Source organism: Accipiter gentilis, chromosome 17 (genome assembly GCF_929443795.1).
Source record: "Accipiter gentilis chromosome 17, bAccGen1.1, whole genome shotgun sequence".
NCBI lineage: Eukaryota > Metazoa > Chordata > Aves > Accipitriformes > Accipitridae > Astur > Astur gentilis.
Genome location: NC_064896.1, coordinates 19,684,786 through 19,708,577, shown reverse-complemented (window position 1 = coordinate 19,708,577; position 23,792 = coordinate 19,684,786). Strand labels below are relative to the sequence as shown.

The 23,792-nt window shown below is 43.0% G+C and overlaps 1 protein-coding gene across 2 annotated transcripts in view; it reads right to left on the bottom strand.

Moving 5' to 3' along the window:
- The window catches only part of TEAD1 (TEA domain transcription factor 1), a 109,328-nt gene extending 101,068 nt beyond the window's left edge, over positions 1-8,260 (bottom strand). For both annotated transcript variants that reach the window (XM_049819943.1, XM_049819944.1), the window contains exon 1: positions 8,012-8,260. In XM_049819943.1, the coding sequence (XP_049675900.1) occupies positions 8,012-8,159 (148 nt within the window). In that variant the 5' untranslated portion in view covers positions 8,160-8,260. The remainder of the gene's footprint in view (positions 1-8,011) is intronic.
- Positions 8,261-23,792: the final 15,532 nt, after the last annotated feature.

The following is a 23,792-nucleotide window of genomic DNA, read 5'->3' as shown; positions in this document are numbered from 1 at the left end:
ACGGTCAAACTAAAATCATCTGGAAGCTCAGACTCTGAAGTGTTTCTCTCTGATGTTCCAGACCAAGTGTCCCATCTTAAATTGTTTGTAGGATAGGAAAATATTCATACAATTGTACGACTACAAGGGCATCACAAAAAAAAAGCTGAATGCATCTGTGAGGAAATCCCTGTAAGACACAGTTAAGATACATAATAATTTTGAATAGCATGGACCTCAGGGAATTGTGTAAGACTCATGTCACAACCACCGCAGCATTTACTCTCCAACAGTTAGCCTGGGCTCATGCCTCTGAGGTGTGGGATGGGATATAAGCCTACTCCTCAGGAGACTGCATGTCCCCATGTCATGGTTTAACCCCAGCAGCAACTAAGCACCATGCAGCCGCTCACTCACTGCCCCACCCCCCTCAGTGGGATGGGGGAAGAGAATCAGGAAAAGAAGTGAGAGTCGTGGGTTGAGATAAGAACGGTTTAATAGAACAGAAAAGTAGAAACTAATAATGATCATGGTAACACTAATAAAATGACAATAGTTATAATAAAAGGATTGGAATATGTAAGTGATGCACAAGGCAATTCCTCACCACCCGCCAACCGATGCCCAGTTACTCCCTGAGCAGCAATCCTCCCTGCCCCCACTCCCCCCAGTACTGGGCATGACATCACATGGTCTGGAATTCCCCTTTGGCCAGTTTGGGTCAGCTGCCCTGGCTGTGTCCCCTCCCAACTTCTTGTGCCCCTCCAACCTTCTCGCTGGCTGGGCATGAGAAGCTGAAAAATCCTTGACTTTAGACTAAACATTACTTAGCAACAACAGAAAACATCAGTGTGTTATCAACATTCTTCTCATACCTATCTCAAAAACATAGCTCTGTACCAGCTACTAGGAAGACAATTAACTCTATCCCAGCTGAAACCAGGACACCCCAGAAAACCAAAGATGCTGTAAAAAGTTGTTTGTGCTGCCACTGTTCTTTGTTCCCTGTAGTGTTCTGCGACAGCACCCACATTGAGCAAATCCACTAGGGGAGAGGGGGAACATTAGGATGAAGTTTCCCTCCCAACGTGGTTCAGATGCCTGGCTTTCACCACTCATCTCACTGGCCCCAGCTCCGCCTGGCTTGAACAGCCGGCTAGGAGTCTCCGATTCCAGCAGCCCTTAGATGCTGGTGCAAGCCATGGTGATGGTGGTGGTGGTGCTGCTGGTGGTGAAGGGGTCAACTTTTGATCGATTTTTTTTCTGTCACTGGTCATGTAAGATGCTCTCTCTGCACTGTCCAAGTCTCTCTCTTTATAAAACAACAGTTTCTATGTTTTCTTAACCTATTCTGCTTCCATAAGGATGCCCAGAACAGGGGTGTCTAATGTGAATATAACTCACCTTCCACATCCCCCCATAAGCACTTTACTGGGGATGTGGGTCAATGGGCTGCTGCTATGATTGTTTGAGATAATTCAGCTGGTATTTGAAGCTGGTAACAAAGGAGACAATTCTACCATAATTTCATACCAGTCCCATGAAGAGGAATCCAAACCTGACAGCGCATCATAACCCCCAAGAACATTTTGGCCTTTAGTTGTCTAACTCAAATTGTCCCCAGGTTGCCTGAACCAGAAGGTGTTCACCTTACATGCTCCTAGGATGGATCCCAGTTCTGCAAGGAATGAGATCAAATAAATGAGCAAATTTTCTCTTTTGCTATCTACCTGCAGGATTTTCAATTATCTTGAGCTCTCAGCACTATGCAACAAACTAACACTACATCAGCCCAATCAAGGCTGTTTTAACTACCTCCTAGCATGACAACTCTGTTTCTTAAGGCTGCAAAACTATGCCTTCTGCAATTACAGGATCACAAGTTCATCTTGTGAAATCAGTGCTGGAAGAAAATTGAGCTAATATAAATCATACTAGACAATAACCTAAACCCATCCTGGATGTTCTTCTAGTGAGGTTGCATCACTTCAGTGCTCTCATGCTAACATGCGTCACTTCTAAACAAGGGTTTTACTAAAGGAACAATGTCATAAAGGAAAAACATCCTCTTACTCTGTTTAGTATAGCCATTTGAATAGGACTAGCCATTAAATGACTCTTAAGTAGCCAAATGCCTGATCTGAACCTGCCATTGTAGCTTCCACTTAGTTCCAGGCAAGAACTAATGTTGCTAGTAACTCCTCTATACAAGGTATGCCTACCAAACACTTGAGGACTTGGGCAGCAGCCATACAGTTTACTTGACATTGTTTCCCCACAAACAGGCTACTAACAACTGTCTGTGAGTTCTTCTTTATATGGATGACTGAAGAGAACATACTTGGTGAAGACAGGACAAAACCCAAAGTGCTAAAAAGCACTTCCAAAAGATGTCCTGCTCTTTTTGATGCATAATTTTTCAGCAAAATTTTCTAGTATAACTTCCCATTTCATTTAGAATACATCATCCTCCTGACCCAACACAGCCAAATGAAGTACTTGATTGCTGTGCCATGCGTGACCTTGCACAACACTACTCACACTTTCCCATGTGGTGCTGCCCACAGCCTGCTCTCTTCTGCCTGCTCCCCAGGTAGGAGCTGATACCCTTATCATACACAACTCTTACAGTCCCACTTAGATTTTCTCTTGAGGACGGTAGCTTACAGCGGGGGGGGAGATTTTCTATCTCGTGAAGAGTCTGCCACTTTATCCCAAACCATTGAAAATTTACTCTTGAAAACCCAAATAGAAAGATTAAACCCTGTTCCCCCCCCCATTTCAGAAACCCTCGACAACAAGTAAGCTGAATACACTCTGTTTCTAATAACAGCAGTGCCTATTGCTCAGCTCACAAAACCAGATTGCCTTCTTGCAAGCACAGCATGCTGATGTTGCAAGAACATCACCAGATTGCAAAAACGTTTATGGGCAGATTTGTTCATAATCTGAGTAATTCACGTAGTAACTTTTCAAACAGACACTGTATCTTTGGACCTTCGTTCTCTTCACTTTTAACTGATTGCTCAGCACACGCTTGCAGCTTGCCTTCATGCGTGCACTGTGCCATGACGTAATACAGTCAGCAATCACAGGATTGCAAGACTGTTTCTAGACAGATTTGTTTACAATCTAAGAAACCCAAATAGTAACTTTCATAATAGGAGTCCTATCTCCAGTGAATACTGTGTATGTTGCTGTGAGACCAGAAAGAGAAAAAAATAAAAAAAATACAAGACCATACCTTTGTACAATGATTGCAATAACAGATGAATAAACATGCAACCTGATACTTCACATCTGGTATTTCATCACTCCAAATACCTTATTCGCATTCAAATATATTTAATACTGTGGAAACTTTATAAGGTAGTGATGTCTTTATAGAGGCAGTAACTTGCATGGAACTTTTAAAATTAAAAGCAATAGTAAAAATAATTTGTAACATGTTACTGTATTCTTCATAAAGCTAGTTGCCTTGCAGTTTCCTAATAGAAACCCAGAAAGACACCTAAAAATAGCAATTAGCTACAGAATCACACAAAGCTACAGAATAGGATTTCTTTTGCCGATGTACTAGCTCAAAGTTCAATTTTAATATTCAATTTATACAAGGTGCTTTGGAAATGAAGACTACTATTACTCATTGTGCAAAAATTCTATCATCTGAGCAGAAATTTTTATGGAAGTATCATTTTCCCTTTACTGTCATGGTAATGCAGGCCAAGAGATTTTATGCATGACCTAATAAACATATACAACAGTTTTGAAAGGCTGCTATGCACCTTCTCACGTTAATTAGTACTCATTCTTCTCTGTAAAACAACTAAGCACACTACAAAACTTCCTTTTTAAATAATCATTAATACACTCTTAAGTAGTTTTGTTGCAGAGATGAATACCTCCAATGTAAACCACAATGACTAATTTCATTTGTAATTGAAGAGCTGTTTATAGGTCTCGAAAATTAAGATTAAACTATTTTCTTGTCTTAAAGGCAAACGCCACCTTTGCTACCTGGAGGCTAAGTTAGCAATGCCGATGATAACATGCCTGCAGGCGTTACTACACTTTGCTAGCAACTTATGTTACTTTGGCATTGTCCCTAAAGCTGCACTAAAGCTATGTCTTGCTATAGCTAAATTTAAAAAGAAAAAAAGATGAAAACATGCACACAGGGCCAAATCCATTCCCGTGGTAACTCCAGTGACTTCAGTGTTACACCAGGGATAAAAGTAGGGCTGCGTTTCACAGCAGCTTTCGTTCTTGTAATCTTTTCCAAAACACTCTCCCAGGACCAAAGACAAGCACAGGCAAATATCCTGCCAATAAGTGAGTTCACAGGAATTGCTACAAGTAACTAAACTGTCAGCAGTAAAAGACCAACAATTGGAACACAGTACGAACACAGGACAGCCAATGCCCTCTAATGGGCTAGAATTTTACTATGTGCTGGATAAACAAGGACACAGAAATTCATTGGAATTGCTCTCTGAGAGGGAAGGCAAATTATAGGGTGTCCCACTTCGTACCAGTGGATGATATTTGTGTTTTATCAATATTTCTTTTGAAACGGTACAGATGAAAAAAATTCTTACCAATACCTTGCAAGAGAAATGAAAATGGCTCTGAGTCGAGTCTTTCCTCCATGGGCTACGCTCAACTGCTTCCACAAAGAGTGTGAGCATCAGTTTATAGATGTGTTCCTCTATCCTTCTTCAAGCTTTTGTATTTATTCCCTCCTCACCTTTTTTCTATTTTATTTACTACTAGTCAATACCGTAGTAGGAGCAAAACCAGAACTGTAAGACCATCACAACCACACAAGCGCACACACACAGGAAGGAGGAAAAGGAGTGACGGATAGTGCTTTCCTGCAGAAACCTTATCACTGGTCCCTTGGCCTTACAACACACTCCCTTTCTCTCAAGAATTTCCAAACTACTGTTCCTGGAATGTACCCCTCTGAACCAAAACAAGCGTCTTTGCTTCTTACCCAATCTCATTTCCTATAAATTTTAAAACAAGTCTCCTTAAGTTTTTATTTTGTTTTCTGAGGGTTTCTTCAAGGAGCCATAACAGCGTGCTGGTGGCAGGGTCAGCAGCAGCCTGAACTGCTCCTGGTCTCGCACAGGTCTCAACTTTGTCCTTACAGCCGGAGGATGCCCCAGGGCCAAAAAAAAAAAAAAAGGTCAAGATATCCCCTTCCCCCTCCCCAGCTACTGGGCCCTGCAACCCTCTTCTGCGGGGGTAGGATCAAAAGTCTTTTGTTCTCCTCATCCTCTGGTGCCGCAAGTTACTTTTTTGGGAAGGCAAGGGGAGAGGAAAACGCCTTCCCCTTCCCTTCCCTCCTCCATCCAAGATCACAGCTGTAGAGGAACAGCTGAAGCGATTCAGGCTGCCCGGAGAGGTCACAGATGTCCCTCGGTACCACTGGGGTGGCTCTGCCAGTGCGAGCCACGCTGCTGCTGCCCAGATGGCACCGCGGGCAGGCACCCCTCGGCCCCCCAGCCCGCACCACCCCACCGCCCCCCAGCCCCCAGATTTCAAGCCCCCCAGTCCTGCTCCAGCAATCCTCCAGGTCCCCCCCAGCCGACCGCCCAGGAACCTGTACACAGCGCTCTTAGAAACGCCACTTTTAAGGACGATTTTAGACCACCACAAAGAACAGTGAAGAAACTGGCTTCTGCTTACATGACTGTTGCAAAGCTCTCATTAAACCAAAGGCAGAGACCTAAAATCTTTCTTCAAGCAAAATCTCTGCTCTTCTCAAAGTCTTTCTGCAAAGATAAAAAACTACGATTGCTTAACTTAATCCACACAGATGATCATTATATTTGCCTCCATAAAGATCATATTTGTTCTAGTGCCTATATCTAAAGGTAATTTCAGTTAGAAAATGAAATGGTGCTCTCTTGACCTTTTGTCTTACATGGTTCATGAATTACTGACACATTACAATATCCCCCAACACTATGGAAGCTTAGAGATATTGCAATGTCTCTCTTGTAAGTGAAATAAACTTGGTATGCCACTAAAAGGCATTAAATTATTTTCATTATGCCACACAGAATCTGAAACACTTACACTGTTTTGATTTCAAAATCCTTGGAGAACAATTATGCTCTCAGGGCCATAAGACTCTATTAGAAAGTCCTCAGAAACCTAGCATGGTTTCAATAAATCCTCAAACACTACAAAGCAGTTACTCAGCTTGAAGAATGAAAACATGAGTTCATCCACTGCAAAGACAGGATGTAAATTCTGCTCATACAGTACCCTGCACTTCCTAACACATTTTTTTCTTCTCAATCTGGGCAGTGCTTTAAGTCAAGCTTTCAGCATCAAACGTGCATACCTCCTTTTTTGACTGAAAATAAAAAATATTTAATTTAGGATGAGCATAAATAGATGAGATGTGCATATATGCTTACGGTATTACTAGTTAGCAGTATTAATCAGCAATTAGACACGCATAAATAGTTTTATGCGTATATAATTTAACAAACGTTAACAATCAGGATCAGAGAACCATTAAATTAAATCAGTGATTGTTAAAACGACTGGATGAGTATGTTAATTTCCTTCATTTACACGACGGCACCACGAAGAATGCTTCAAAACACGAAAAATCAGATTTCAGGGGTGATTGCTGTGGTTGTAGGGATCCCGATTTAAACGAACGCAGCCACCCTGGTTTTGGCCGATGAGGCTGCTCAAGCCTACGTAGAGCTTTTGAGCATAACTACACAATAAGCTTGTTTGTATATGCGTGCTTACGTCCTCCTAGAGAGAGCGCAACCCTCTAACTAAGCGAACGGCCTCCCCTTTCCGAAGGAAAAATACCGCCACCGAACCGCAGTCAAAACAGGCGAAACGGGCGCGAAGAAACGGGAGAAATGATATTCCCCCGTGCAGGGAGAGAAGGGGCGGGGGGAAGAGAGAGGAAAAAAGCAAACACCCAAGCAGGAAGCCGGGGCCCGCAACTTTCTGCCAAGGGCAGCTGAGATGCTTCATCGCGACTCTCTCTTTTCCAGACGCGCCGCTTCGGGCGGCCGCCCGGCTCCCGAGGCAGCTGCGAAGGGAGGCCGGGGGGGGGGGGGGGGGGCGGCTCCTGCCCGCCCCGCCGGCAGCGGCAGCGGGGTCCCTCCTTCCCTGACCCCGGGCGGGGAGGGGGGGGGGCACAGCTGGTGGCAGCTGCGGCACCATCTGCTCGGGGCTGCGGCCGCCCCCCTCCTCCCCCGGCCCCGGGCCGGCCCGGCCAGGTAGGGGCAAGGTCGCCGGGAAGCGCGCTCCCCCCGCCGGGCGCAGCCACCGGCCGCGACCGGGAGTTTGCGAAAGAGAAAAGGAAAAAGCGGCGGCGAGAGAGAGAAAGAGAGAGCGCTCGGGCGGGCGGGTCGAAAGCTGCGGAGCCCCGGACGGGGCGTGCGGGACGCCAGCATCCCTCCGCGGAGCGTGTATTTGCGGAAGGCTGTCAGCACATCATCTGATTTATGGCCGTTTGTACGGAGGGAAGGGGAACGGGGCGGGGGGGGGGGGGGGGAGAAAAGAAAGAAAAGAAAGGCACAAAAGCACCCCGAACTCGCCTCTCCCATCGAGAAGGCAAAATGAACTTTACCGCTTTGCAACGTAATATTGCACGTTCTGCCGCCCGATCGCGCAGACTGTATTTCCCATTTCCCTTTCTTCACCATTTATTGAAAAATAAAGAAAAACGCTTACTTTTTTTTATGCTCAAGGAGTGACACGTTTAAAAGGTTCTTTTAAACGTTCCCATTCCGCCACAGCACAGCATTCATTAAAGACACAGTTCTGCACCAATATTGCTTCCTAGTGCCAGTGGTGAAGGGGCGGGTTCCGACAGTCCTGAGCAACGCAGCAGCCCAGCTGAGCGCTCTCAGCTTCACACATTTCTTCAAGATTTACTCCAAAAGTACCGAAATCAGAGCCAGGGATTTTGTGTAAAAACAAGCTGGGCTTTACAGTTCTCATTAGGACAATTATTTCCAAAGGCTGAATGTGTACCACTTACCATACATTTTGCCTTCATCTGATAAGATGATTTTCCTCCTCCCACATGGTGGATAGATAGCTAGAGCCTCCTGAAAGCTCTGTTCAATGTCAGGGCTCCAGACACCTTCTGCATCATTGTCAATAGGTTTATCTGCAGAATCACTCATTCTTTCAATATCTTCGGCAGGACTCTCGCTGCCGCTCCAGCTGCTGGGCTCAATGGTGATGGCTGGGGTCTCCAAGCCTAAGCCTGGAGTCTTAAAGGAAATAAACCTACAAAACAAACAAACAAACAACCCCAAAAGGCATTAAAGACATGGAACTTCAGGCAAGCGTTTCTCTCTACTTCTGATACTAAGTTAACAGCAGCTGAGCAGTAATGGCAATAACACTAGAATGGGAAGCACCCAGGAAAAGTAAAAAATTAATAGCCGTTCTACCTCACATCAGCAGAGGTGGAGCGATAAGGTTGTCAGAAGGGGAAATCTTTTACCACGTTTTCTGTGTGCAGTTACATAAAGGCACAGAGCATCAGGTTATTTTTCACAGATAGTCAAAGTTCGGGGAAACTCTGCAGCACACGACACATTGCATCTGGCTGAAGACTGGCACCCTTAAAATAATGAGCCAGATCCTCAGGCGGGGGTAAATCAGCATACTTCCACTGGTTGGAAGGCAGGCACACCAATTTACGCCACAGCGACCACCAGAGCCTAAAACCACTCGAACCTAAAAACAAAAGCAAAAACTATTGTTCGCATTCAGCCAAATGTCAGTGGAGTAAATGGAATTACACTAGTGATGACACAGCTCAACGTGATTAACTGGAAAAGGCTGCAATTTTCAGATCTTACCCAAATAAATAATACAATCAGAACCTGAGCTGCATACAAACAGAAATCTTTAAAATGATAACAGTAGAGAAAGGAATTACAAGAAAAGATGTATACTTTGCCTGCTTTAAAAGGTCTCTGTCAGAGAACCATAGCAGAACAAAAATTACAAGCTTCAAGTTGCTGAATCAATTTAATAAGAAATAATTTAATATAGCTGCACCTGCTCACACCACCAGAGCTGCAGATCTGTCAGTGTTCCTTTTATATTTTTGAGAGAAATACAACTCTGCTATAAAGACTTGCTCCAGGCAAAAAAGCTGCTCTACCAGACCAAATTCACCTCTGGTGTAATTCTTCGGGAAGTCAGTGAAATAACACCAGGAACAGATTTGGCTCAACATGTCTAGGCATAATGCAGTTTTATTTTGAAAAACGAAGAAGTTTGGTGACTCTAACTGATCTAAGTAGATGGGAGTGTTCGAACATGCAAGCATGAGCTGCACACGCACTTAAAAATCCAGTTAGTTGGCTAAACACACAAAAAACCCTCAACTATACCATTTTTATTCTTCTGGGGCAGATAAAAGCAGGCCCTTTCCACATGCAGAAGAGAGGGGCTTCCCCTTCTGCACGCCTCCATCCTCACACTGATACGTCTCTCCTCTCAGTGGGGGCTCAGTACTTTGTAAAAGAACAGGTGAAAAGTGGCAGCACAGCATTCACCCACGGAGAAAGAAGGGGAGGCTGTACCTCGGAGGCTGTGACAGCTCTGACGAAACACCTTTGGACTGGAGAACTCCCTGAAAGAAGAAATATTTACAGCAGCGCTCACCCAAACTAACCAATCACTAGAGATAACCAAAACCTGATAGTCCAGTCCCTTGGAGGCTACGGCGCCTTGCAAAAAAACAGAGCTGAAACTGGGGAAACGGGGAGTAGTCTCAGTCTCGCTAACCAACGTTACCAGTTTGACATCCAAAGTATGGGGTATTTCCACTTCTCCAGGCTCTAACAGGAGCTCAGAGGGATCAGTACATGCAACATGGACTCCCGAGAACTTTATTTTCCTTACTTGCATGTCTGTCTTTACAAAGAGGCATTTCTTAACTTCATATTAGTTTGAACATTGCAGCACAGCTTGTGAAAATGTTAGTGCCTACCCACCGGTAATCTCAAGGCTAATCAGTGTCTCAAATTCCTTTTAATAACTGATAACGAGGGAGCAGATGGAATCACAGGGAACCACACACAAATGATAAGTGGGTGGGAAGTCTGGCTAAATACAGCACACATTGCCTGGGAAATCCAAAATGTACAAAATTTTTAAAGTCTCATCACAAAAAGGGAGATGGCAACCTTTCTAAAGTAGTGAAATGCCATCCTTCATAATTCTCAGAAGGCTGAAGCATTGATTTCAACCCTTGCAAGATTTGAACCTTGTAGCAAGATTTAGCCAAAACGTAAACACAGCAATACTGGGAAAGAACTAACAAAACCAACCATGTCCACTTAAGCCTTCAAATACAGGGGGAATTCTAGGTAAATGAGAGGTAATTGAATGTTGACTGGGGTAATTAGGGAGGCTGCAGTTTTACTGCCACAGTGCAGGGAAAAATGGCTACTGGAGATTTTATTGGCCTCACGTGATCGAGACCAAGGTTTAGCATTTCACTAGAAGACAGCACCGAGTGGGGCTGTTTACTGGGTCAGTTCTTCAAAGGTGACTCAGGGAGGAAATCCTTCCCCTCCCCGATCCCTGGCATGACAGCACGCAACGCACAGCACAGCCATGGGCATCTTTCGCTCAGCCCAACCACCCTCTGCTTACAAAATCTGCCACAGTCATAGCCTCAAGTCTTATTATCATTTTATAAGCCAGCCCTTGTTATTACATTACGCTGAAATAATAATTAAAATGCACACAAGGAAAACAGCGAGGCTCTAAAGTAATTAATGGTACTTGATATTCATGTTAGATCTTGCATTGTGTTTACTGGTGAATTTTCACTAATGTGCTATCTCCCTTCACATTCCTTTTTACCTACTTGGATATCATCTTGAGGCATTAGTAGCTACTATTCCAGCCTGTAAAATGTAAGACAACCAAGAGTTTCTTCCAGAACATCTGTACAATAGGGGCGGGGAGCAACCTGCTGGAAAAAAACCACCCCACTCGTACTAAAGGTTGCTCTTAGTGATTTCCATTTTGGTGAATGCTGACACTGCAGATCAAGCTAGAGGACTAAGGAGCAAAAAACCTTGTATTAGAACCACTAAATGGCTCCCTCTTATTTCAGGAAAATAACGAGCTACTCAGTTAATCACTTCCAGCTCAGCTCTACATATCAAAAGGCAATTCCACCTCCTTCGTAGCTTGAATTCTAAGGACCCAACTGTGATGAAAAATTTCAGACCTGTTATGCTGGAGTTCAACGTGATTATCAAAAATAATACAAGCTGTCAATAGATGAGCTTTGTTGCACGTTTCTAATGTGCTATAAATCTCATGTGAAAAATGCAGATTTACAGTCCAATTTAAATTTATAAAAAAAAATCAAAAGTAAAAAAAAGCAAGCCTTCCTTCTATCAGCAAACTCCAAATCTTACAATACCAACTTTCAGTGCAGGAAGAGTTAATCTCCTAGAGGCAATTAACCCCACCCCCCACCCTCCCCAAAAGCAGAGCTTGCACACATGACAGATCAAGTTGAAGAGTTCTGTATTTGCTTTTTATCATGTTAACTTTTAGAGAACCAATTTAGTGCTTGTACTTTCTGTTAACAAAATTAAAACACCTCAACACTACTCACAAAACCAACAACAAAAAAAGCCCAACCCCAAAACCAAAACCAAAAGCAGATTTTGGCTAACCTTTTGGTACTTTCTAAGATTGCTTAAAGCACACTGCTTGCAGTTTAGGAGGTCTCTCTTCAGAGTTTCCCTTTTAACACCAGTCTCTCTCTCTCTTACATATTTCAAGACAGATTCCCCTGTGCATAAAGCTCTCTTAGTTGCAAACTTGAATGCATCTTTCTTGCAGCCGCTTTCTATTCTCCCCAGTTAAGTAAATTCTAAGTATATCTGGTTTTCTCACCTAGTTATTTGACGCTTTTGCTATGCATGATGGAGGTATGTTCCCCCCTCAAACAACTCAATGTTACATTTAGCAATGGAGAAACTATTAGGGACAATACTGGATTTTATACATACATTTTACAGCCAATCCAGTCAATACAGCTCCGTGAGGTACAAGTTATGACTTATTTTCATTATGTTCACTCAGCAGAGTAACTTGAAAAGTTATTTTAAAAACTCAGAGAAACAAGGACAGCTATTGTCAGAGCTGATCAAACCAATGAATTTAACTAAAACCAAACGATAGTCTGCAACGTCTTATCAAGGGAATGATTTCTTTGCTTGCATAAAACACTCTTCTTATGCCTTCACTTTACGAGCAATGCAAACCTGGACTTGCCCAGAAAATTGCTGCTCACAGACCAACAACTGAGATCAATAGCTCTTCACAGGAGTGTAGGACAAGTGCAGATTTAAGGCCTTGATATGTTTCATATCCTTCAATACTTGCACAATGAACTAATACGGAAACATTGTCTTTCAAAAGTCATCAGAGCCAAATCTTATTTTACAACATCTTACAAAAGTTAAACCATTTTCTCCGTTTGTCCAATTAATTTACTTTCTTGAATTGCAGTGTACAGGTGCTGAATGGTGCCTTTACTGAGGTATCACATAACCACTGGAAGAGGATTAATACTCTGCAGGTTTTGGTGCAGGAACATGAGAAAGACCAAAAACATGTCTTGATTCTGAGAGATGTCTGAGAAAAAATGATTACGACTCCCCAGTCTTCTAAATTGTGTCTGCTTGAAGGGGATCAAGTGCAGGTATTTTTAATATAATCTGCAATGGCACCTGCAAGAATTTGCAGGTGAAAAAGCACCAGTGCCGCTATCCACACTGATCTTCTGGCTATGAATGGCTGCAGAAGGCTACCAAATAATTCTTACAACCAGCCCAATATTTCTAAAACAGATCTTTCAGAAAAATCTTAATTCTAAAGGTAAATATTTTGAGTGTTGAAGTGGTAAATTACACTTTTAAGAATATACTTTATTTTTAGTTCATGAATAACTTCATCTTAGCTTCAGTTATATAAAAACAATGGGACCAGGGAATCCAATAAGCTTTTTATAAACATCAAGACAATAATGAGCAGATGAGTAAAAACCAGCTAATTCTAAATTTGCAGATGGCAAATTTTCTCTCAAGGCTTGAAAACTTACAGGCCCATGGGATTTTCCTTCTGCTTTGTTCAGCAGTACAAATCCACAGCTGGAGCACTAAGGCTCTGGAGAGAATCCAGAGGAAGAAAGTTATCAGATCTAGAAAACATGACCTACCAGGAAAGGAATTAGGTTTGTTTAAATTTAGAGAAGACTGATGTGAGAAGATAACCACTTTCAAATAAGGAAAAGGTAACAGCAAAGCAGAGAAGCAGCTCTTGGCCGTTTCTACCACGGATAAAACAAGAAGCAAAAACCTTAAGTTGCAGCAAGAAACCAGTAGGTTGGGCATTTGGAAGACAGTTCTGACCCTGCGAACAGTCACACATCAGAAGCGATCAGTCTGGGGTGCTGGGGAACTGCTGGGGGCAGAGAGGTTGTTAAGAACAGGTGACACAAACATTTCTGAGGAACGACGCAGCTACGCGTAGCCCTGACTGAGGTAAAGGAACAAACTAGATGATGCCAGGAGACTCAGCAGCCAAGACAGAACGTAAAATGCCCCAGCAGAGGGAAATCTGCCATGGGAGCACATCCTTGACCAGGCATGGGGCAACCCAGATGCCCAAGAGACCTCACAGACGTCCTGTGACCAGATAGCTTTGTCAGCTGCAGGGCAGAAATCCAGGGGAAACCCGGCATCCTACCACCGAAGCCTGCGGAGCTACATGCTCCTTCGCTCTGCATGGATTCCTTGCACAGCTGCTGGGCAGTCTGCTGCAGGAACATCACTGACAAAAGCCACCTGTGAAGTAGCTCATCGAGATAGGCAGGATGGGGAGGGAACGCAAACCCCCAGGCTGGGGAGAAGAGGGCTCCTTCTCCCACCAGTGCTCTCTGTGGGAGTTGTGGGAGATGAGGCCGCCTCATCCCCAGCCACCCTGTTCTCCTTCCAGATATGTGCTGAACAGCCCACACGCACCCCCCCCCCCCATATCACATACAGATTTCTCAAGCTCTTTCTGCACTGATTAAAGTAAATATGGAATTGGTGGAAAGCTTGAATTTTGCTAGGATTTCATGTTTCTACTTTGCCAGTAAAAGTATCTTTGCAGTGTTTATACAAGTCAAGTGATATGCTCAAGCCTTAAAAAAAAAATAATAATTACTTTTTATTTAAAAGCAAATTCATATTCTGGATTTTGTAGCTGTGATGTGTAAGTGTGTATGGATTTTTCTGATTCTTTGAGGCACTCAAATGGCGTTACTTTCAGGAAAACTTTATATATAATCAAGCCATTTTATATATAATTTAGTTTTGTGAGGAAAGGATATAAAACAGTACAAAGAATAAAAATTTAAATCATTTACAGAGCATCCAATTGCAAAATCATTAGCTTAAAATTACTTTATATTGTATTTTTGTTACAAGGTCTACTTATCAGTAATTATTCCCTCTAAGAAGAAAGAGCACCAGGAGAGAGAAGCAGCCCATTTCTAGGATAAAGTATTCCTTTAAAACTCAGCCAGACTAATTCAGCCACTCACTTTTGCCATTGAAATGAAATAAAAAGAGTTTTTCTCCGACTGCATGAACACTTAAGGGAGAAATTCTGATGCTGTGCTTTTTTGGCAATCAAATAGTTGCATGTAACGATGCTTCCATGTACTTCCTATAATTCATATAAACTAGTTCTGTTCTCCTAGGATTGAAGTTACCATTTCTCACTTGGGAAGCAATCTATTTACTAACTGCAAGCTCCCTACTTCAGATTTGTCTTTGGGATCTGCGGAGGAATAACATGATCAGTTCATCTACAGCTACAGAGCACCTGTGAAAAGCAGCACGCTCTTTCTTCTGAAGCGAGTGCATTATGCAGTGAGTGAATCCAGGCATTGTTTTCCTGCCCTCAACTACTGCACTCAGGGTATGCATAAAAGTAGCAGGAAGACAGACAGTGCCATGCCAGTGTGTAAAATACCAAAAACATCTAATTTAACATCAGTAAAGTGATGGTTTCCTTCAAATATAACTCCGTACCTCGCTCATCTGAGATTTACATGTGTATTTTCACAAACTGTGAGGAAACTTACCAAACAAAGAATTACTTAGATCTGCAAGAGTAGGCAGCATATAGGCCTAAATGTGAATTTAGGATTATATGAACTATTTCTAAAAAGAAACAATGCATTCTCCTTGAATTGCTCACTTTTTGCTTATAGAAACAGATTACTCAGCAAAGAGTGGGCTGATGTTAATACATGGGAATTCTTCTCTTTGCAAACAGCTTTCATCTGTCTGCGCTCTTTATGCAACTGAAGAGTCTTTCGTACCACTCTGAGGGCCTAATTTTTTTTTTTTTCCAAAAGCTGCTTTTGTTGATGTATAATTATTGTTGTAAGGGTGCTGAGTCATTGACTCCAACCCAATTTTCTTTTCCATTAGTTTTAATTTCATACACTTAATAAAATGGTTCATCTTCTCAGTGGGGAAACAACTGGATTCTGACTGTGACTGCACCACACTCACGGGCTCTGTCAGCTTTGTGCTGGCTCACCAAGACGCGTTCCGCAAGCAGCTACAGCTTCAAACCATCCACATCTAGCTAGTGCCCAGCAATCCAGCGTGCAAAGTGCTTTGTAAGGGGCTACACATTACTCGTGGTCCATGGTCTGCACTGATTACCAGGTTATCACCGTGTAGGTGAATCTTAACATACCCGCTGTGAAACCCTATCTCATTACGATCACAGCTGTTTCAGAAACAATTCCTTCCTCATGTGATACTGAAGCAGTCACATTCATCCTAGGTGCTAGCACTCATTTACGCCCAGCTGGGTTCAATTTTAAGGGTGTTCCTGGGATTTAACCCAGCTCAAATACTGCATTGTGGTGGTAACCAACAAAGATTATTCTAAATATGACTTGGCACTCAGTGGAATGAAGAATAGCGAGCATCGTGTCTGACTTGCTTTTGCTAATTACCAACATGAAGCAAAGGAAAGGATAAAATATTTACCAGCTCTCAGAAGGAAAAGCCATTCTTCCTGCAACTGCAGGAGGCGACTGTGCAACAACCAAGCTGCTGTGCTCTGCAGCGGGAGCTGATCATGCACCTACTGTCACCCAACAGGGATGGCTTGTGAACGGCAACAGCAACATCTATTACGTGTGTTACACCGTGGCATGCTTACCGCAGCTGTATTCCAGCTGTGACTTTTCTATGGCAAGAGCTGCTATATTGTGAAGTGGGGATTATTAATACTTCACCCATTTGCCAATTATTCAGCTTTTAGGAGAATGCTCTGTGACCGAGTTGGGTCTGCCCATACCTGGGGGGCCTCTGCTCCTAGGGCAAGTGAAATGGCTTGGGCTGGCTGGAGGACAATTCTTTGGCACTGAAAATACCAGTCCCCAAACTACTGCACTGCAGCTCCTAAGAAACTCTCCCCAGCCCTGAGACCCGTAAGTAGAGGCCATAGTGTAGTCCCTCAGGGTAAGGTCTGCAGCCACTGCTTTGCTTAGGGTGTGTTTATGGACCATTGTGTTTGGCAGTTCACTATAATTCATTCTGCTGCCAACACATGTAAACAGAAAATAAAAACTAGTATATGTAGCTATCAGGACAATGGGCTTTTTTTACGTACAAGACTGGAAAAAGGAACCAAAAATAGCTGCAGTTCTTACTTACATGCAACATGTGTCTGTTCCCTGAATGCCTTAAGTTCAGTCACCCAGTGGAGGCTGAAGCAGGGGTTCAGTCTGCACAGAGGCTCTGTACCTTCCCAGTGACTCCACAAATTATGAATTATAGTATAAAAGCCCAAAGAAAACAGACGCTGGCCCTCCTTCAGCTCCAGTGGTGCTCATCTCTCCCTATCCCTCCCTACACATAACTTCGGCATCCGGACCTGGATACAGACACAAACACCCTGAACACCTTCGGAGCTAGCCATCCTGTGCATCTAATGGTGGTTTTGCCACTGTTTCAGTCCCATCTACCTGGCAGTATGTGAATGATGTAAACACTCAATGGTTTTCATATGTGCAAACAGACTATCTCTTCTCTGTAGTTTGTTGTAACTACCTTCCCACAGCATCACAGAGCATGGCCAGTTATTTTGTACCCCAAGAGCCCAAATGGAACTATTAATACCACGTACCAAGTATTATAAATATTAGAATTAGGTACACCCTTTATCTCTGGTGTGTTACTAGCTTCCTGCTGGGATCACATATGATCTATTGCTCATACATATGATGGACCTGGCAGCAAGTCATTCTGTCTAGATGTAGCCCTGAAACAGTTTGTTCCCCTGATTCCTTGAGCCTCCCCAGTTTTTTTGGGGTTCCCATGTCACACGGACATTTGCAAAACCAGATCCAATCCTTCACATTCATAACTCTCTTATTCTATTCCTGGCATATGACTAACTAATTTTCTACTCCAATATTAGATTTTTCTCTCTCTCTTTTTTTTTTTTTTTTTTAAGAACTTGTTTTCAGGATGAAAGGGTTTTTTCCACAATGGCTGCAAAAACATGAGTGTTCACTCTAACAGCTCTGAGTGAGGTGGGAAAAGGGACAGAAAACCACCTGCTTGAACAATTTTATATAAGTTTGGTCAGGAAAGGGAAAACCAATGCTATTTGAAGGGTGGTCCAACGTCTGACTGGTTCATATGTAACATAAAACTTTCATCTATATAAAAAAAATTTTATATAATGATTTAAGTATTCTGTTAAAAAGGTAAAAAAAGGCACAGTAAAGTAAAAGGTTCATTCATTTACTCAGGTGCATTTGTTTAAACAAGAAATGGCCACAAGATTAACCCTTTCCCTATTACAAGCTGAAGAGGGACCCTTCTTTTATGAAGCAGAAGAAAAGCAAGTTTTGGACTAACAACTGCAACATCCAATTGACCAAAGCCACCCCTGGAATCCAGCACTGGCACCTTTTATCCCTCAAGCCCACTTGTTCTCTGCTTTGCAGATTTTATACAAACACTCCTTCACGTAAGTGCAAACACACACACACACACACACACACACACTTTCTCAAACATTTTTTGAAAGAGCTAAATTGTCACTAAAATTCATTTTACAAGTTAAGAAACTCTGCCAAACACCATATATAAGCTCTATCGCTCTAAAGCTGCTACAGAAGGTTGTGAATGCCTCGTGCTCACCTGAATGTGCTGATTTCGTACCAGGCAAAACCAGGAGAAAATAGTTTTATTCTGCTTTGGCGTTACTACTTGAGCTACCGCCCCGGGCTCTGATTCTGCCAACACAGAGCCATTTTATACATATGAATAATCACTCCAAGTTTAATGAAGCTCCTCACATCTCCATTAGCAATTGTTTTGGCTGGAAAAAGGCTCTGCCTATCAGCCCTGGAGGAGCCTGGAAACAGAGGAGTGATAATACTAGGAGGCTCACTTTGGGAAAGGCTGTGGTTTTCTGGTGATAGGACACAGAATCGCACGACAGAAAAAAAAAAAAAAAAAAGGAAGGGGTGAAATCACAGCACCACGGCCCTCAGGAGAGCTGGGATTTAATCCCAGGTTTCTGGCCTTGTTCTCACTGACTCTAAACAGAAAGAGACTTCAGAAACCAGCATGTGAGATCAGACAGGACTTGGGGTCCATGTCGACTAGTCACAACATGTCTAGTGGCTTGTCTTCATCGCAAGCCAACACTGGAAACCCCACCTTGTGTTTTTGTGTATAGAGAAAAATCAAAGCAACAATTTTGTTTGCAAGTGCAGTAGCTGTCAAATAAAAATATTTTAACTTATTTTGTTTTCCAACTGCTAACAGTAGTGTTATGAGCAAATTACCTGCCAAATTAAATTTTAAGTCTGACTTGTTTATGTAGTACAAAGGAAGCCTCCTATGTAAGGAAATGAGCATTACTAATACAGCACTTCTACACTCCGACTTGTTTCTTCCATCTCACACTTGCCTCCAACACCTGTCCTTCCACAGGTGGTGAATGCATTGGCATCAGCTTTACTTTTTCAGTCTGACTGTCTTCTCATATAGATAAAGACAGATCTATAGTTTGCGTTTTGTCCATAATGGAAAATTTATTTCTGACATCTCAAATGAGATTCTCCTGAGAAGTAAGGATGCTTTTATGCAGCAGGAGTTACATCTTCTACAAGGGAGTAGAAAGCACTCTCCTGCTGAGATACTGAAACAATCCCAAACTGTGGCAATCTTTAATTGCTAAACATAAGTAAAACCTACAATGACTAGCTAGAGCATTTTCAAAACTCAATATAATAGTTATGTAGTTATTCTGCACTTCTCTTGTAGTTATCACCTGTTGAGGAAGCAATTTCTGCCTTAAGCTCTGACTTATGTTTCCAGTCTACTTCAACTCCTTCACTGCAGCTTAATCCTGCTTCATGAAGTATCAATTTTCCACAAAAATAACTTTGCTGGCAACCATTAGAATTGTGAATTCACTGGACGCTGGCGGAGTTAAGAAGAGATTGCATGGTCCAGGCAGCAGAAAACAGAACATACATAAAAACCCAAACAAAAAGTACAAACCTAGAAACTAATCGTCGTAATTCTGCTGGACTTGAAAATCTTGAATTTAACAGAAATACCGATTTCACAGCACACTGTCATTTCTGCCACAGCACCCCTTCCTCCCCTCCACTCACCATTCACAGCTTCACAGGCAACCATCACCTGCCTCTCACTCTGCCCGAAGAACGTCTTGTCTGTCCAAGACCTTGCTTCTTACTTCCAGCTCCGTCAGTAGGCCCAAGCGCCTCCGACGAGCCGCCCTGATCAAGGTGTGCATGCCTCCCGGCGAGGCGGAGACCGTAACACCGGCATCTCCCTGAGCGGGCTGGGTGTGCGGGAGCAGGTCCATGCCTAAGCTTAGCAGACCCCCGCCATTTTCCCCCAACCTGAGTCACCCTTCTGCTGCACTGCAGCTGGAGCCGTCTCTTGGAAACAGAGTGTCGGACTCATCCAACCCCACACAGAGGCCTGTGCTGGGGATTTTCACTGCTGTTTGCTCACTCATGCCTGGGACTAACATCTGTCCCTGCCACATGTGAAAGAGGGAGGTGGGAAAGGAGCATGAACAGAAAGCCTTGCGGAAAGGAGCCTGTCCAAAGCAATGAGAGAAACCCACAGAGTCTATTAAAGAAACAGAAGGGAAATGCAGGGACGTGCACTGCCCCTTACTGCTTTTCACTCGGGACCTTCCACCTCCTCCCTGCCTGTCAGTCGTCCTCCGTTTGGCAGGAGGGACACCAAAGGGGAGCGTACCCTTGCGAGGCCCATTTTATTTCTCTCTGCATGGGCAACCGCCCCAACAGTTGGGTCACGTTTTCTCCTTTTTCCAGGGCCAGGCCTGCCGCTGGGCCCTCAGACATCTGTGTACTGCAGGCCCGGGGCGGCTCTGTCACCCATGAAGGCCACGTGCCCGGTCAGGCTCCGGCGGCCAGAGCGCGCCCGGCTCCCCTCAGCACCGGCTCCTGTGTGGAGAGGCAGCCACCAGCCGAGGTGCTGGCCGAGGATCCACGGGCACATCGAAGCTGGCGGGCCGGTGCTGTCAGCAGGGTGACATAAACTGCCTACTGTAACTAAATTTTGCTGTCTGTTTTCTCCATAAGGCTTCGATCGGGTTCGAGAAGACCTGAAGCGGCTGTGCTGGACACACATTGCACATGCTGCTCCTGAAATGGCGCAAGCAAGCGCTGCAGCGTCCAGCTCGGTTCTCTGACCAACGTGGGCAGAAATACCTTCCCAGGACAATGCTGTTATTTACACTGCAAGGTCTCTGAAGGAAATGGAAGGTGGTTTCTCAATGTTTTTGATAGAGTTTTACCATCCTAATTGGGGTCTTCAGGAGATAGCTACTTCAGGAGTAGCAGGAAAATATGTTAAATTCTACAGATCCCCCAGAGGAAGGAGAGTATGCAATAAAATGCCAATAATGTCTTCAATGACAAAAGAAAAGCGTCTCTGCCCAGAGTAGTCAAGAATACCTCGCTAAAACCAGCCGATAGCTGCACTGTCTGGTATAAATACAATGCCTCTAACACAAGCATTCTTTAGTATCTGAAGGTTAGACAGTATCAACATCTGTTTATGAAGAACAGTTAATGCTCATGCATGCACACAGTCCTAAACCAAAATATTTTGTCAAGCTCAGAAAAAGGCAAATAGACTCAATTATTTATACTTTTAAATTACGTTAAATCACATTTGCTCTTCAAAATCACCTCTGTTTTTCATAATGGTGTCTATACACAAAAGCTCCTTTAACTCAATGGATGCTTTTGTTGTAGGGAAAACTGAACACTTGTAGCATGGCTTCTCCAATATGTTTCAAATTAGAGGCTGAGTGGTTTCATGTCGATAGAGGAGACTTCAAATTTCACAATTTCATTCACCACCACAAAACACCATTAAAACCCTGCACTTTTTTCTTTTTAAATTCAAGGTTGCAGGCTTTCCAGTCCTTGAAGGGTCTACCTCTCTTTAAGCTAGAACAATTTCTGGACTTGCACAGTAAGCAAATGTGAAAATGGCAAGTCTCTGGGAGATCTGACTATCAATCTTGAACTATCTAGTGGTGTTTCTAGTGAATCTAACACTTCAAGAAAAGGATTAGAGTGTCCTTGATTCTTCTCCTACTTAGCCATCGACCTGCTATATGATTCTTTAAACCTTCCTATGCTTTACCATTTGCCAGATCCTCTTTGCTGAGAAGCTCAGTCAGGCTGTGATACAGTGCCTTCAAAACCAAGCAGGCCTTTTTCTACTTACTGCCAGTTAAATCCTTGGAAATCCTGGGCAAATGTATTTCATCTGAGTATTTTTTGTTATTATTATTAAATGAATATGAAGAAGAAGGAGAGAGTGGCCCAGGCAAAAAAGAATGACCCAGAAAGGGAATGAGCCAGGAAATGACCCTGAGAAAAAGAAAGTATTTTGGCTGTCTTCCTCAGACTAGCAGTTTCCTCAAATTAAATTTTTTAAATTTTATTTGAAAGTATTAAAAAAAAATGCTGACGAACATTACAATTGAAGTAAGCTTGGCTCTTGTCAGAGAAATATTATGACTTAGAGCCAAGGACATTTATTCTTCATATTTGAATTATTTTTTTAACAGCATTTCCTGGCTCAATGTCACTGCATCACAGATAGATATGATAGCAGATAAGTGTATGAGATTTTAGATCAACAGGAGTGTTACTTTTACAATGAATACATTCGTAGTCAGATCTCAAAAGGGGTTTTATTTCTGCTATGGATGGAAGAAGTTGTATTACACCCTGGTTTACTAAGACACTTTTCTCTTTAAAACGGAATGTAATTCAAATTTTCTGACACTGCAGCTGCAATTCAATAGTTGGATTTACTAACCATGTGGGTTTAGAGTAACAAACTCTTCAATTTTCTTTCCCTCTCTAGCTCACCTTTCTGCCACCTTGATTTATTTCTGTTTCACAGCTGCGCCTACTAAATGATTCTTACTCTCACTGCACACTTTTCTACCTCTTCCTGCAGCTGATCCAAACTAAAACACAATTTTTCTGGGAATGTGAAATTAAAGAACTCTCACAGCAAGAATACAATGCCCAGAACTGAAGGGAACAATTTACCTGGGGATAAGGGGGAACGCAAACCTGAAGGCCAGAGGTTCAAAATTTAGCAAGTTAAAAAATTCTCAGTTTAGATTCCACCATCAGCAGTCACTACAGCACACCAATAACTGTCCCACAGATTCTATGGAATTTATCCACCTCTGGTATTTACAGCACTAACCACCATAAGCAGTAATTGCTTGAGTTACATAAATACAGTCACAAGCCCCAAATATCCCTCTCTCAAAATCAGTATTGCTGCTCTTAAAACTGGCACCAGAAAACCTTAGTAGCACAAATATGATCCAAGATACAAACCAATCCAAATAAATGATGAAAACCAGATCAAAACAAAGCAGAGAACAAGCGAACACGGAGGATCGACAAAATGAAATTAATAGGTAAAATAATGGAGAAAAGTGAGGGAGCCTGCTCTTGGCTCCTTCCCCTGTAAGACCTCTCCACAGCGGTACAGATGTGAAGGACACCTGGGTGCAGGCATAAGGGCATGCTTGAACTCTGCGGGCTTGTTCAGCCCTGTGCCCCATCCAGCAGGGAGCTTCCTCTCCATAGTGTTACACAGGGATTGTAAAAGGCAGAGCCCAGGATGAAATTGTAGCCTCGTGTTTACGTATTAATTACCGAAAAGTTACTTAACCTTGAGCCGTATCCTAATGTAATGAGCTTGGGTATCCTTAAGTCTCTCAGAAAGGGAGCTGAAGGCAAACTGACTGGCTTGTCTATACTTCCGAGTAGCCCTGCCCCTGGGTCTGTCTTTATAGGTACACTCTAGACACTACCCGTCAAAGGCAAGCTCTGACAGACCAGTAAAATGTGCAAATTTCAATTACAGGGACTCTGCACTTCCAGTGCAGCACAGCTGCCAACCACGCAGAGATTTGCAGCGATAACAATTATACTTAAAAGCGTCACTACACGTTTGAATGCGTTTACACATTCTCCTTTTACTCTCTATTTATTATTAATGGCAACTCAACTAATATCAAGACCCTGGTGTGTTTGGCACTGTAGGTGTACAGAAGGACAGCAAGTTCTTGCTCTGAGGAGTTTACGGTCTAATTATAAATGGCAACAG